The following is a 16,831-nucleotide window of genomic DNA, read 5'->3' as shown; positions in this document are numbered from 1 at the left end:
TTTTTAATTCGTTCTGGTCATGTGTATTTTATTAGCAGAGAAATAGACATACTAGGGATATCAAGGGAGGGTAAAGATGTGTCTTAGAAGCTAGAAAGTAAGCAAAACATTTTTTATTGCCTCCTTTCAGAAATAAATGGGTGAAGATGAGGGACAGGCAATTAATCTAATCTCAAATCCTGTAGGTGCAAGGTAACTCCATCCTGTAGTTATTGTTCTGAAAGTTAAAAAAAAAAAGTTAGAGTTTCCACACAAAGGAAAATGAGCAAGTTAAAAATATGAGCTGAATGTTAAAAGATAGCTTTGTTTTAAGAAACACTGATATTAAAGTATTTTTTAGTCTAATCTTGAGTTAAAGATTGCCAAAGCAGTTTATAGGTTAATGAAGACAAGTTAATAATTGCTTTCTAGTTTGCAAAATTACAATATAAAAAGGAAAAAGAATGGAGAGGGAGAAGGAGAAAAGGCAAGTGTTTAATATTTCAATATACTTATGTTAAACTGCTGAGATATAATGGGCGACTCAGATAATTTTTTTCTTAATTTCTAACATAACATCTGTTATGTTTGTGAACTGAACTTGATAATTTTGTATGCAAATGATATATATGTGTATGTGTGTGTGTGTGTGTATTAATGTCCTTACTTTGCCAGCAAGTTTTCTTTATATTACAGATTTTTAACCAAATAATATGAGAAGAGTATCAACAAATATATTTAGTTGACAAAGTACTTGGGAAATGTGAAAAATTGAGATTACCAAATTTAATATTTATTAGAAAATGCAAAATTAGGCACCTCATATTCTGCACTGAAATGTAAACAATATCTTAATCCTAATTCAGAAGTTCTTGTTTGGTTTCAAGTCTGATTGTTCTTCCTGCTTTAAACTCTCCTTCAGGATGTACTTGATTTTTGTCTGCTTCTTGTAACTCTCAGTAGAAGTTATTAATTTTGGGAGAGTGAATAACTCAATGCTGGAGTAAAGGCCCACCATTGTTCATCTCAGGGGAGCATCTTCTCATTGCTAATGCTATAAGTTCAAGTAATTTAAGCATATTTAATATTTTAATAGCTTAGGACGTTCACTGCATACTTAAAATAGTGAACCTCATTATGAATGAGGCAAATGCTTCTAACTGCTGTAGTGATTTAGGAGACAAAATAGATGCCTCAATTTCTGCAAGACTTAGAGCTTCCATGTTGCCACCTTAACATCCAAATCTTTCCCAAATGAAGAGGGAGAATGAGAGACAGAAGAAACGGAAAAAGTCAACCTTTGCCAGTTCAGTGATGTCATGACATCGAACATGGCTTCTACAAAGGGGCTTTTTCAAGAGGCACCTGGACTTTCTGGTTTTTCTTTGAAGATGTTTTGCTTCTTGGATGAGATGCAAAACATATTAAAAGAAAAACCAGAAAGTCCAGTTGCCTCTAACAAACATGACCTGGATGACTGAGAATCTCCATAGATATATGGCTTTTACAAGAGGTAAGAAGGACATTGGGCTCTTTATTGAAAAAGTACCATAGCCCTGCTCTACAGGATGCGAGGAACTACATACTTCTGTAGAATACTGTCTGTTAGTACACTTAGCCTACTGCCATCTTAATGTCCCCATAAATCTGATTGGCTGAGAGTAATGGAATGATCAGGCTAACATCTGGAGGGGGTTGCATTGAAGCCAATTGAAGAATTCCAAGAAAAGGCAAAAGCAGGGTAGTAAAAAAAAAGTACCTATGCTAGTCATGGACCAGTCATGTTTTATAATAAGGTATATGCTAATCAAAGCAACTCTGCCTTCATGCAACTGATTGGGTGTAGTTATGTGCACTAACTAAGCTATCTGCAAAAGCAGCCACTAACATGCTGCTTATTTGTATATGGGGATTTTGCAAGTTCTTATAGGTAAAAACCCTCTCTCTGATGATAATTTTCTTAAAGGGAATCTTGATTTCCTCTATCCCATTATATTAATTGGAACCACACTTAGATACTTACCTTCACAGGGCCCCAAGCTTTTTTAGCATGACAGAAAGTTCTCCACTATCGTTTAGAGCATCGAGATCTGTAAAACCACCAATACATGTTTCCCCAATAAAAATTCGGGGAACCTAGAAGGCAAACAAAATGTATTACTCAGCAGACAAAATCTCTTTAGACTTCTGTCTTGTCATAAAACAAACTTTGAATATTGCTGTTAGAGTAACAAATGACAAGGTAAGGAAAAGGAACAGGCTAGAAGCTACATCATTAGCTATTAGTAAATGTCATGCCAATAAGACAAATCCTGGAGATTTCATTGTTATTTAAATATGTTAGGGCTGTCCACTGCAAGGACACTCCATGCTTTTGGTAGGCATTGATTTTGGGACTCTGCTCTAGTTAACTGGTGTCAGTACTTTTTTTACTTTTATGGCATTCTATTTTGTAACATAAATTGTTGATTTTAAATTAACTTGTGTTCCTATAAATATATGGGTTCCCCACAATAAATGCAAAACAGAATAAAGTTCAGAATTACCATAATTTGCCAAAGATGCTTCCATTGTGCAAGGCTTGCACAGAAGGATGGTGGATCCATTTTCATTCACACTGCTTCTATGCCTTTTAGATGCAGTAATTTATTAAGTGAAACTAGCTTCTTTCACTCTACAGTGCCTCCTTCTTGGGACAAGCAAAGGGAAGAGATACTTCAACCATTAAGTGAGAGAGTAAAAAAGTAAAAAACTACATTTATGGAATGTAGTTCAAGATCCACCGGATGTAAATGCTTGGGATCCAGAAAATGAGGATGATGCCAAGAAGCTTGCTGACTTTAAACAGAACAACAAACGAGCTCTTTGTATAATTGGACTAACACTGAGTGACCAGCAGCTAGTCCATATTCATGGAGAAGAGTCTGCTGCTAGATGTTGGGAGAATTTGAAGAGGATTTATGTTCATGACAGTGTAGATGCACACATACATCTTACACGTAAACTGTTTAGAGCACGTCTTCTGAAAGGTGGAGATGTGTTAGCTCATTTGAACTTCATGAAAAGAACTTTTCAAGAGCTACATGAAAAGGAACTGATATTTTCAGAGCTGCATCAAGTTTACATCATTCTTTCCTCATTGGATGAAACTTATGATGATTATGTATCTTCACTGGAAGTACTGCCCAGAGATAAACTGACATTGACTGACATAACTGCAAGATTGCTAGAAGAAGCAAGAAGACGGCTGGATAGGGACCAAATGAGGAAGGAACAACCACAAGAAGAGAATTTATCTTCAACTGCCTATACTGTTAGGAAATGTTTTTCTTGTGGGGCTAGGGGACATATAGCTAAATTCTGTAAGAAGGGAAAACAACAGAATACTGGTAATAACCAGAAGGCCAAGAAGAATGTTAGTTTAGCTATGTCTAGCAATTCAACTGTAAACTATGATTTGTGGGTTGTTGATAGTGGAGCATCACAATGCATTACTAAAGATAGAAAAAGGTTTGTAAAGATGTCCATGAGTAAGCAACATGTATCATTGGCAAATGGATGGAAGATTAAAGCATCTGGTCAAGGTACTGCATATTGTTCTTGTATAAACGAACATTTAACTATGTTATATGTACCTAAACTGAAATTTAATTTATTATCAGTAAGGGCTTTAGTTAATCTTGGTTATGTAGTAACCTTTAGGGGAGATAACTGTATAATAGAGAAAGAGGATAAAAGTGTTACTGCTACATTAAAGAATGATTTATATGTGATACATGATGACCAGTTGAAGATGGCTAACTCAGTTTATAACAATGTTAAGTCACATGATGAATGTATACATTTACTGCATAGACGTCTGGAGCACATTAATTTCAAAATGCTCAAACAAACTGTTGAATTGTCAGAGGGAGTAAAATTGAAACCCTGCAGCAAGTATTTAAACTGTAATGCTTGTAGCCAAGATAAAAGTAAGGTTACTCCTGCAAACAGACTTAATGGGTTTAAGACCAAAGAACCTTTAGAAGTTTTTTTTACTGACATAATTGTTTATTTATTTTATTTTATTTATTTATTTGATTTGCCAATTGTTTACAAGATAATAAGTATAAATGTATACATAGTTGTGAATACTTGAAATGGGTACATATAAGAAAAATAAAAGAATAAGAGAAACAATAGGACAGGGACGGTAGGCACGTTGGTGCGCTTTATGCACGCCCCTACAGACCTCTTAGGAAAGGGGTGAGGTCAATAGTAGACAGTCTAAGGTTAAAGTTTTTGGGGTTTGGGGAAGAAACTACAGAGTCGGGTAGAGTATTCCAGACATTGACCACTCTATTGCTGAAGTCGTATTTCCTGCAATCAAGTTTGGTGCGGTTTACTTTGAGTTTGTATCTATTGTGTGCTCTTGTGTTGTTATGGTTGAAGCTGAAGTATTCATTGACAGGTAGGACATTGCAATGTATGATTTTATATACCATGCTTAAGTCAGACCGAAGACGGCGTAATTCAAGGTTTTCAAGTTCTAGAATTTCAAGTCTGGTGGCATAAGGTATTCTACAACGAGTAGAGGAGTGGAGAACTCTTCTTGTGAAATATTTCTGGACTTTCTCAATTGTGCTAATATCAGATACGTAGTGTGGGTTCCAGACTGATGAACTGTATTCGAGTATTGGTCTAGCAAATGTTTTGTATGCTCTGGTTAGTAGTGTGATATTACCAGAGAAAAAGCTACGTAGGATTAGGTTAACAACTCTTAATGCCTTTTGGCTATGTAGTTGCAGTGGGCTCTAGCACTTAGATCATTAGAGGTGAGTATTCCAAGGTCCTTTACAGAGCTTGAGTCATCAACAAGATCTTGACTATTCAGCTTGTATTTTATTTTCTGATTTTTTTTGCCAATATGTAAGACAGAGCATTTATTTGTTGAGATTTGAAGTTGCCATTTGTTTGACCACTCTGATACATAGTCAAGATCTTTTTGTAGGGTAGCAGTATTGTCTGTGGTATTGAACAGCTTTACATCATCAGCGAAGAGAACGCAATTGCTCTTAATATGATCACAGAGGTCGTTTATGTAGAGTATGAAGAGAGTTGGTCCTAGAACACTGCCTTGGGGAACACCACTATTGACAGGTACTGGATTTGATAGTACGCTCCCGATTTTGACCATTTGTTGTCTGTTTGACAGGAATGCTTCTATCCAGTTATTCAGTTGTCCAGAGATACCATAGGATTTTATTTTTAGGAGTAGTTTGTCGTGTACCACTGAATCAAAGGCTTTACAGAAGTCTATGTAGATTGCGTCTATTGCTTTGCCCTGGTTGAGTTGTGTCGTCCATATGTTTTTGCAGTGTAAGAGTTGCAGATTACAGGATAGTTTTTTTCTGAAACCAAATTGTTTATTGGAGAGTAGGTTATTTGTCTCTAAGTGAAGGATGATGGATTGGTTAATAATTGATTCCATGACTTTACAGGTGACGCAGCATAAGGAGATTGGCCTGTAATTTTCAACTAGGCTTGGGTCTCCCTTTTGAAGATGGGGATGACTGTGGCTTGTGACCATAGGTTAGGCAAGGAGCTGGTTCTGAAAGATTTTTCAAAGATTATGCTTAGAGGTTTGGCTATGGCAGTGGATAGCTTTCTTAAGAAGTAGGCACATATTCCATCCGGTCCAATAGATAGAGATGGTTTTAGGTTGCGTAGTGCTTTTTCAACATTGTCTTCTGTGAAATCGATATGTATTAGATCATTGTTGTTATCTGTGGTACGGCTAGGAAATACTGGGCATGATCCATTGCTGTTTACAAATACTGAGCCGAAGAATGTGTTAAAGATGTTGGCTTTAATGGTGTCGTCGTTGCAGTCTTTACCATCAGGTCCTATCAAGGGAGGGATGGACCTTGAGTCTTTTAGTTTGTTGTTTACAAAATTGTAAAAAGCACGGGTGGAATTGGTGCTTAGAAGGTTTTCCTCTTGTTTAATGTGATAATTGGTGCATTCGGTCTTTATCTGGTGGCATAAATTTTTGTATCGGTTTTTGAAATTGGCAACGTGACCAGATTTGTTTTTCCGCCAGAGTGATCTCTTTTGGATTGAAGTTTCCTTATTGATATGGGTAATCTGCTTTTTTGTTTTGTTTTGGGAGTTGTTGTTGGTACATATAGTTTGATGACTCTTTGACTTCAAGTAAAAATATGTTGTAATGGTCTTCAACAGTATTGCATCCAGTGAATAGAGATTGCCAATCAAGGGATGAGAGATCGTTGTGTATAAGATCATAGTTGCCTTTTTGAAGTTACAATTGGGAATTACATCATTGTGGTGGTTTTTGTGTGGACGCATGTTGAGACAAAAGTCAATCATATTGTGGTCGCTACTGAAAAGGGTTCTTTAGTTTGTATTCCGTAAATTAAATTCAAACTATTGCAGAAGATGAGATCGAGGCAGTTGTTTAGTCTAGTGTTGTTGGTTACTAGTTGTTCCAGTCCCAGATTTGTAATAGCCTTGTAGAAGGTTGTGTGTATGATTTCAGTTTTACAATCATTTAGGGTCCAGTCAATATGAGGTAGATTGAAATCACCAAGAAAGATAAAAGGGTATGGGCAGGATGCAGCCCATGTTAGTAATGTATTTAGCTTGTTTACATGTTCGATGTCATAATCAGGTGCTCTGTAACATAGTAAGAATCGAATTGTGATATTTAAGGATAGTTCACAGATGATGGTCTCAGGAAGAGCAAGCTCCTGGGTAACTTGGATATTTTTTAGATGTAAGGATTTTTTATAGAAGATAGCAACACCACCTCCTCGACGATTTTCTTGGTCCTAAATTGGTCCTAAAAAACCAAGTTTAGGAGGTGTCTGCTATATTTTGAGTATTATGGATCATTACTCACGATACGGTTTCTGCTATCTTATGAAAAACAAAACAGAAACATTTCAACATTTCTTTAACTGGCTAAGGTTTGCTGAGAGAAAAATGAAAAGTAAAGTAATTACTTTAGTTACTGATAATGGGACTGAGTTTGTTAACAAAAGATTCCAAACTATGTTGAAATTGGCTGGTGTTGAGCATAAACGTTCTGCACCTTACAGGCCACAACATAACTCATTTTTAGAACGAAGAGGGCAAACATTACAAGCCATGGCTCGCACTATATTATCTGATTCAGGTTTACCTGAAACACTCTGGGGTGAAGCCATAATGTGTAGTAATCATGTTTTAAACAATGTAGTTAACACAACAACTGGAGAATTGCCATTCATTCATTGGCATGACAGAAAGCCAAATTTAAGTTACCTACACACATTTGGAGCTCCAGCATGGGTGCATATTCCCTCACAAGTAAGACTGAAAGGGCAACATAGAGCTAAGAAGTTATTTGTTGTGGGTTATGAGGCCAACCATAGATCATTTAGATTTTGGGATCAAGGCACAGCTCATGTTTATTGTAGTGCTAGTGCAAAATTTCTTGAGCACGTTGGGTGGGATAAACTGGAACAGGAATCCAGCAATGATATTATTATTGACACCCAAATAGTCCCTAAAGATAAAATCAGTAAACCCCAAATAGCCATTAAAGAGGAAGAACAGGAGGAAGTAGTAGAACAGGCACAGGAGGAGGTAGAAGAACAGGAGGAGGTGGCACAGGAAAGTCCACCAGTAAGCCCTGTATTACCAAGACGTTCAACCCGAGTAACACGACCACCTGATAGATATCAGGCTAGTGTTGTATGCCAAGTGAATACAGTTCCAAGTAATTATAATGAACTGAAACTGTATCCTGGTAAGGATCAGGCTGCTTGGCAGGAAGCAATGGATAAGGAACTGAAATCATTAAAAAAATTGGAGGTATATGAAAATGTTAGGTTACCATCAGGTAAACATGCCGTAGGATGTAAATGGATTTATAAACTGAAGACAGGTGTGGATGGGACTGTTACCCATAAAGCCAGGTTAGTAGCACAAGGGTTCAATCAGACAGCAAATGACTATGATGAGATGTTTGCATCTAGTCTGAAGGCTACTACATTAAGGGCAGCATTAGTGTGGGCAGCTAAAGAGAAATACATTATTAATCATTTGGATGTAGAGACAGCATATCTGCATGCACTGTTGCAACACAGTATATATTTAAAGAAACCTTTAGGTATCAAAAATGATAATACTGATAATAATGATTGCTGGAGATTGAAAAAGAGTCTTTATGGTTTAAAGCAATCAGGATATGAGTGGAACCAATGTATAGTTAAAGAATGAACTAAAATAGGTTTTGTAGCTGGCATGGCTGATCCATGTTTGTTTAAAAGAGAAAGTAATGGTGTAATTTCATTGTTGCTATTTTTTACTGATGACATAGCATTAATCACCAAAACTGAACAAGAAGCTACTAAAATAATCTCACTGTTAGAACAAAAATTTAAGATAAATCCGTTAGGAGAAATCAAACAATATCTTGGTTTAAAGATAGATAAAACTAGGGAAGGATATACAATCTCACAGGCAGATAAAATTAACCAATTACTACAGAATTTTAAAATGGAACTTTGTAAACTGGCTAAAACACCAATGAGCCAGGAGTTTAACCATAGTGATGTTCAAAGTCCTATTTTTGATAAGAACATTGAACAGTCCTTGATTGGTGCCGTGTTTCTCCAACAATACGGCCTCCACCAATAGGAAGGCCCAGCATGATTTCTAGGCATGAGGTGAAATTAAGCCCCGCCCCAAAATTTAGGCCTATTTAAACCATGCTTTTCCCCACCATTTCTCACATCATTCGTTAGAACTACATGAGGTGAAGAGAAATGGGCGGGGGAAGGGCGGGGGGATGGGGAGAAAACTTGCCTTTAGGAGTGCCCTGCAGGTAGCCTAGGCTAGAATACCCCGATAGTCGATAGAAGCTCCCTGAAGGCAGAGTCCCCAGCCTCTTCAGGGTGTGGCGTGGCTACCTGTGTCCCCTCGCCTTTAGGGCAGTCTCTTTCGGGTGATGGCAGCTCCCCAAATGCAGTCACCAGCCACTTCAATCAGCTGGTAGAAGCGGCCTCGGGGCGAGCGCACACACACACACTCCACTCGCCGCGAGGCTGCTTCTTTCGGCAGACGAAAGCTCCCTTGAAGGCAGAGTCCCCAGCCACTTCGGGGTGAGGTGGGGCTGCCCGTGTCCCCTTGTCTTTAGGCAGTCTCTTTCAGGTGATGGAAGCTCCCCAAATGCAGTCACCAGCCACTTCGGTCGGCTGGTAGAAGCGGCCTCGGGGCGAGCGCACACACACACACACACTCCCCTCGCCGCGAGGCTGCTTCTTTCGGCAGACAAAAGCTCCCTTGAACGCAGAGTCCCCAGCCACTTCGGGGTGAGGTGGGGCTGCCCGTGTCCCCCTTGTCTTTAGGCAGTCTCTTTCGGGTGATGGAAGCTCCCCAAATGCAGTCACCAGCCACTTCGATCGGCTGGTAGAAGCGGCCTCGGGGCGAGCGCACACACACACACACACTCCCCTCGCCGCGAGGCTGCTTCTTTCGGCAGACAAAAGCTCCCTTGAAGGCAGAGTCCCCAGCCACTTCAGGGCAAGGTGGGGCTGTCCGTGTCCCCTCGTCTTTAGGCAGTCTCTTTCGGGCGATGGAAGCTCCCCAAATGCAGTCACCAGCCACTTCAATCGGCTGGTAGAAGCGGCCTCGGGGCAAACGCACACACACACACTCCCCTTGCCACGTGGCTGCTTCTTTCGGCAGACGAAAGCTCCCTTGAAGGCAGAGTCCCCAGCCGCTTCGGGGAGGCGGGGCTGTCCATGTCCCCTCATCTTTAGGCAGTCTCTTTCAGGCGATGGAAGCTCCCCAAATGCAGTCACCAGCCACTTTGATCGGCCAGTAGAAGTGGCCTCAGGGCGAGCGCACACACACACTCCCCTCGCCGCGAGGCTGCTTTTACCGGCCGATTGAAGTGGCTGGTGACTGCATTTGGGAAGCTTCCATTGCCCGAAAGAGACTGCCTAAAGGCGAGGGGACATGGGCAGCCACGCCTTGCCCTGAAGCAGCTGGGGATTCTGCCTTCAAGGGAGCTTTTGTCTGCCGATAGAAGCAGCCTCATGGCTAGGGGAGTGTGTATATGTGTGTGTGTGTGTGTGTGCGCTCGCCCCGAGGCTGCTTCTACCGGCTGATCGAAGTGGCTGGTGACTGCATTTGGGGAGCTTCCATCGCCCGAAAGAGACTGCCTAAAGGTGAGGGGATATGGGCAGCCATACCATGCCCTGAAGCAGCTGGGGACTCTGCCTTCGGGAAGCTTTCGTCAGCCGATAGAAGTGGCCTCATGGCAAGGTATGTGCGTATGGGCCGCCCTAGGTGGTTTAACACGGTAGTTTATCCTATCTCAGTAATTGGTCAAGGCCAGATATTGCATACAATGTTAATCAATTCACGAGATTTAATGCTGAGCCAACTGAAAGGCACTGCTAAACGTGTGTTAAGATGTCTGAAACAAACAATGCATTATGCATTGTATTTGGAGTCTAAATATGAACTGAGTTTAACTGCATATGCTGATGCAAGTTTTGCTACAGACATAAATACATGAAAATCTACATCGGGTACTGTAGTATTATTTGGAAAAGCATTGATTGGATGTAGGTCTATTAGAAACATCTAAGTTTGTCAACAATGGAGGCTGAATTCTCATGCTTATCTTTATTATGTACAGATTTAGTTTTGTATCAGCAATTATTAATTGATATGGGAATTGATGTAAAAGATTCTATTGTTGTTTACGAAGATAACCAATCAGCAATACAGATGGCTTCAAATATTGCTGTTAAAACAAGAACGAAACACACAGATTTAAGATACTTAAATGTGAGACAATGTGTGCAAAGTAAGATGATTAAGCTAGAATACTGTATGTCAGAAAACAATATAGCAAATCATTTTCCAAAGGCCCAAGGCTCTATAAAGCATAAGGCTTGCTGTGAGGATTATGGACTTAGAATGTAAGGTTGTATGTCTTATCCAAAAGGGGAGAATGTTAGGAATATAAGTCACCTAACAGCTATTTGGGTTAGACAATATATAAACCAGGATAGACATTTTAATACTGTATCTTTAAGAAAATGCAAAACTGTAATTAGGTGTGGTTTCTCAAACGGCCATAAGATGGAGCCAGAAACCTGGATTGTTTAGTGTTAGTCTTAGTCTCAGAAGAGAGTGTGTCTGATTGAGTCTGTTTCCTTCTGTAAGTCTGATACTGAACTGTTTTTGATACTGGACTTTGTTATTGGATTATCCCTGGACTGAAAACTGACTGATTTAACCTGTGAATAACTTTGGACTGCTTATTTGAACTTTGCTTAAACATTTAGGGAAGTAAAAACCTACATTTACTGTACAGTGTATCTGTGTTCTGTGTGTGTATTATTCAAACACTTCTCTCAGATACGTCTCCCTGTATGCACTCATTCTCCTAACAGGGAATTACCTGAACAGTTGTCCAATAGGACTCTGAGATCCCTCTCACAGTTACTACTATTGAGCTATTTGGCCCTTGTTTTGCATATAAAGAAACATTTTAGTTACATAGCTGTAAACAAGAAGTAGGAATCCAGCTTTCTGTTTTCTCTGCTGCAATATGAAATAAATTTATATGGAACCTCATCCTTATAATACATTATTTATATGCAATGCAGGTGGTTCAGAATACAGATGTGATATTTTCCTATTAAGTATGTCTGCTGTGTGGGAATATTTCAAATTCTCCATTTTACTGCATGCTAGTCATGGATAAGTTGTAGAACTTCCAAGATTATGGAATGAATACACTATATTTTCCACAAAAAACCAAAACCCTATTTGGTAGAAGATTTCTCAACCGTTCTAAATAATGTGCACTATGACTAGGAAAAAGCAACACAATTTTCCCTTACCAAATGATACTTGCACTTACTCAGTGATATGCAAATGTACCTCAGCCTTCATCAGTGTAGCATCCACTAGAGAACTCTCAGAATAACCACTGAGAAAGTGGGTATGTATGTCTTGCAAAAGTTAAAAGCAATATATTGGTTTATATACTACTAAAACTTTGTGTTTATAACCTTCAATTAGACAAATAGGTGCATCACAGTGCAACAATTTTTGAACCAACACACCAGAAATGGGCTGGCTTAAAGAATGCATCCAAAACCCAGGACCCACTACTATCATGGGATTGAAATTTGGCAAAATTGTTGCTGCTTCATCACAGCTGCTTCTTCCAGCTACATTTCCCCCAAACCCATAGATACACAGTGTAAAGGAAGATGGGAGAGGTATATTCCTGCCCTCTTTTCTGACCCCATCTGGTTGCTGTGGAATTGGTTGGTGGTAAGGCCCAACAGGCAAGAGTGATTGACTGCTTTGGAATTGAGACCTAAATATGAAATAGCTTAACAGTGGTGGGCAATGAGGGAAAGACAAGGCAATGACTTGGATGCCTGCTGGCAAGTTAGGGCTGACTGGGGATGCTATCAGTCAATAGGTGAGCCCTCTTTTTCCCTGGAGAGATTGGGAATGCAGTTATCCTCATAGTCCTCAGTCCTTTTGTTCTTCACCCCTCTCAGGAAAGGGGCAGGAAATTCCATAGGTTAACTAAGGAGGAAGAGGAATGATTTCTGAAATTCTCTGCCAACTTCCCATAAACAACCTTAACCAGGAAGCCAGCAGGACGTCAGAAGTTACTGCCTTTCCCATTGCTCCCCCCCCCCCACCCGTGGTCATTCAATTGATCTCTGAAAGAATGACCAATGGATCACGGTTTGTCTATTCATTTATATTCCCATGACTTCAAAAAGACATTGCACTCTTGTCCCTAAATAGTGTTGTTTCCAAAGATAGATCCAGGATTCAAATTTGATCCCTCGCAGTCTAAGATGCCGGGTAAGGATTTAGCAAAAACAGAAGGGAGCACTGTTCTGAGCACTTTACATTCTGAGGACCCAGATGAAGAAACAAGCTATATTTACACACAAAGAGCACATGACTCATTTTATCCGTTTTTCTGAGCTTTGTTAGGTTAAAGATTATGAACAACCCATATTACTGTTTAACAGCTGTGAGAGCTCAGTATTCCTTGCCTTTGCAATTTCAACTTTTATTGAGATTTATCACATTTCACTGTTGACTTCGTTGCAGATTACTCAGCTATTGCCTCACCCACATTTCAGCATGTTGGAAAAGCAATATTGTACCAACAGTTCAACTGTTAAAAGAGCATATTATGTGGGTTATATTATTGAAAAACAGACAAATGAAAACACAGATCTTTTCCTTACATACCAAGAAGGCAAAACACATGATCTCACTCAGATATAACTTTTACTCTGTTTTTAAAGGAAACTCACCGTTCGGGCACCCGTTAACTGCATAAGATAGTCTTGAATGTCATCCATATTCTTTTGACTTGTGAGATCAATAAATGCCAAGTGCCCAGGCTTGATATTAAGTTCTTTCAGAAGATCTAGCGCACTGTGACAGTAAGGGCAGCTCTTCTTTCCAAATACAACCACTTTATCAGATGCAATATGACTAGCTACAAATTGCTGGGCCATCCTAAAATTCTTAGTAATTCCCAGCTACAAGAGCCCAATTCTGAGGTTGAGAGGAATAAAAACAGAAAGCAAAAACTCAGCTGCACTACAGAAGTCAGGTTATATGAGTTTCAAGCCTCTTTCTTCCTTTTGGAGCCAACATCCTATAGGAGGAGTTACTTCTCTGTTTCTTATTGTTAAAGAGCTATGCACAATGATTGCTTAGTCTTTCAACTATTGCTTAGTAGAAATATGTAGGCACTTCCCACTCAGGATGTGAAATGATTCTGTCATTGAGTGTTAACAAATTGCACAACTAAGTATTGCTGGCTGTGTTTTGTTTGGATTTGCCTGCTTTACTGTTGTTAAGAGAGACTTATAGCAACCAAAAGTTGCTCATCAGGATGAAAGTTTGAAAGGGTGATGTAATTGCAGAAAACATGCATAGATGCATAGGGAATTTATTGGAAGGGTGGAATATCAGTTTGCCCAATAAATACAGTCAAATATATACCATGAAACCAGTAATCTCTGCCCCTTTACCTTAATGCATTTACATGTTTATTTTATCAACTGCAATATTTCTGGACATGTCAATAGAATTAAGAGCCACTTGATTGGAACCAACAACTGTCTTTCTAGAATGCCCACTTTTCTGAAGAGGTCTGGTACCATCTTTCCTAAGGATTTTTTTTTTTTTTTGGAAAGGCATAAACTTTCACGAGTTGCATGTCTTTGAATAAAATCCATTGGCTGAGAAAAGAGCCACCAGTCTTTTTCTCATATATTTTTTTTTTGCTATTACAAACTAATACAGCTCTCCTACAACACACATTTTAATACTCAATGGAGCACATTGTAAAGTATGGCTGAGAAATTATGATGACCTGAGTCTACCTTAATATTTGAGGAAGGGAGTGGTGATTACAGTGGGCAGGGCACTAATGATAAAAGAACAGGGCTAACCAGGGTGATGTACTTTGAGGATAGAATTTTTGTTTTAATCTATGTGAAGGTTTACAGTGTACCAAGTCTAGGTCACGGGTGCATCACATAAGGTATCATGATGATTTTTTGTCTTTGCAGAGCTGGGGTGTGCGTGGCCTGCACATAACGCATCCGGTCCGCAGGTCGCCAGTTTGACACCACTAGTCTAGGTGAAGTTGCAGGTTTCACAATGGGAAGTTTTACCTATTACACCTGAGAAGTGCAGTCAGAGGAGTTGCAGAGGTATGAGGGGGAAAGTCCTTAAGGCTTTTACCAATCTCTATTTAAAACACATGCTCTGAGCAATCAATCACATACAGGGATGGGATTCTACCAGTTCGCACCTATTCGCTAGAACCGGTTGTTAACATTCTAAGCAGTTCAGAGAACCAGTTGTTAGAAGATATTACTGGCCTAATCCTGTAAGGAAGGCAGGAAGGAAACATTCTGGTGTTGCTTACAGAAACTGCCTCTCCGTTAACCCTTATTACATTCTTGGCAGGTCTAGACTTCCTGTCTCAGGAACAGGAGTTTTTCCCCCCTCCTTTGCTGGTACTTTGCTTGTGTAAAGTGACCATTCAAAGTTACAATGGCACTGAAAAAAGTGACTTATGACTGTTTTTCACACTTACGACTGTTGCAGCATCCCCACAGTCATGAGAGGCCAGGGGAGGAGATGCGTGCCTTGATGTGAGTGATATTGAGTTGGCCACACCCAGCCAATAACATGACCACCAAGCCACGTCCACCCAGTCACATGACCACCAAGCCATGCCTACCAACTAAGCCACGACCACAGGACCGGTTGTTAAGAAATTTGAATCACATTGACTATACTGTAGTTCATCTGTTGAGTAAACATGATCTAGATTGCTAGATTATTTAAAGAACTCATCTTGTGAGATGTTGCTGTTTGATTCCTGGAAAGAAATATAGCCTATCTACCCATATGGATACAGATTTATGATATTTGTGTCATACAGTGGATTGTTTGACTACAGTTCCACAGTAACTGCTTTATTGGCACAAAATGCTGAACCATAAGCAATCAGTTACATTTAGCCTAGAATGTTGTGTATAGTTATGAATTGTGAAATTGTGCTTAGTTATGACTAAATATATTGTCTGACCTGGGGTACCATTTGGGGTAATGGAGGAAAAACACAATCAATTTAAAGTTATGCAAACACAATTGCACAAACATACATCGGCATTGAGTCTCTTCTACCGATCAAACAAATTACAACAGGTAACCCAAGTTAATTCAGGAGCAATACATGATCACAGGATTACTTCTAACACAAAAAACCAATAGGAAGAACATTATAATCTTAATTTTAAACAGGGGACTTATTATTTTTATTCCAGTCTTTGTATATTGCAAAATTCTAGAAATACTTGGCAATTCACAGCTAAAGAAACATGACAATAACAATTTCATAACCATAATAAAAATAAGAAAAAGGGCAAGTTAAAAGGCAATACCCCACAATATTGAAGTGAAATTGGAAATATTAGAGTAGTTTGAGAATAGTGACAGATCAAGATGTATGGTGTAATATCACCCATAAAACACATACCCCATCAATAAGCAATTTGGTAGCAGAGATAAAAATAGAGCTTAATAAATGAAATGCTATTTCATCATATCAGAATTGGTAGTAGAATCAACCTGCAATACATTTGTTTTTAAATTGAATATAGCTGATGTGAAACTTTTTGTGAGCAAAACTAGTAGCCTGATTTAGAAAATATATGCATCTATGACTATGACTAATTAGATTATAAATTAAAGAGGTTCTAATTTATTGCTCATCCACCCAAATGTACAATTGCAATTTACTACATTTGTAGGTGGCTACCTGTTTACCTGCTCCCTTTTGGGAAAATCCTGATTAGAAGAGAAACTATTGGGCTGTTACAATGAATTTGCTTCACATCTGGAAAATCAAATCTTTTGCATTCATTCAGAAGAAAATGCTAGCTAAATAATCAGCTAACTGCTACTGGAAATTTCTTTCCAGGATGATTTAAGTGTGAGAGGAAAAGGGATACTGTCCCTTGGTAGGCTAAGCTTATTTTGCATATTTGGCTGCTGGTCAGAAATTATTTAAGGCAAATGTCACGGTTTCAGTTTTCAGCGCTGGACATCCCCATTTTCCTTTTTGAGACTTTAGTTGTTCCTCTATCTCAAAATCAGAATCAAATGAGGCTGAGAACAATAGAAAATCTCTTGCTCCAACCTCCTGTTGGCAGCTGCAGAACTTGGCTTGTGGTAGACAGATATTTTCTGCAGTGGAAATGATTTAGTA

General features: G+C 39.2%; 1 protein-coding gene across 1 annotated transcript; it reads right to left on the bottom strand.

Moving 5' to 3' along the window:
• GLRX (glutaredoxin) lies at positions 1-13,747 on the bottom strand. The gene is made up of 3 exons (XM_026672644.2): positions 13,347-13,747; positions 2,003-2,115; positions 1-217 (listed from the first exon to the last, which is right to left on the bottom strand). Exons 1-2 carry the CDS (start codon positions 13,551-13,553, stop codon positions 2,005-2,007), a joined length of 318 nt encoding a protein of 105 aa, XP_026528429.1. The 5' UTR covers positions 13,554-13,747; the 3' UTR covers positions 1-217; positions 2,003-2,004.
• Positions 13,748-16,831: the final 3,084 nt, after the last annotated feature.

This window comes from Notechis scutatus, chromosome 2, assembly GCF_049901735.1.
Source record: "Notechis scutatus isolate UNSWTSFEM ecotype Mainland chromosome 2, rNotScu1.2, whole genome shotgun sequence".
Classification (NCBI taxonomy): domain Eukaryota; kingdom Metazoa; phylum Chordata; class Lepidosauria; order Squamata; family Elapidae; genus Notechis; species Notechis scutatus.
The sequence above is the reverse complement of the archived record's forward strand: the minus strand, read 5'-3'. Positions and strand labels throughout refer to the sequence as shown.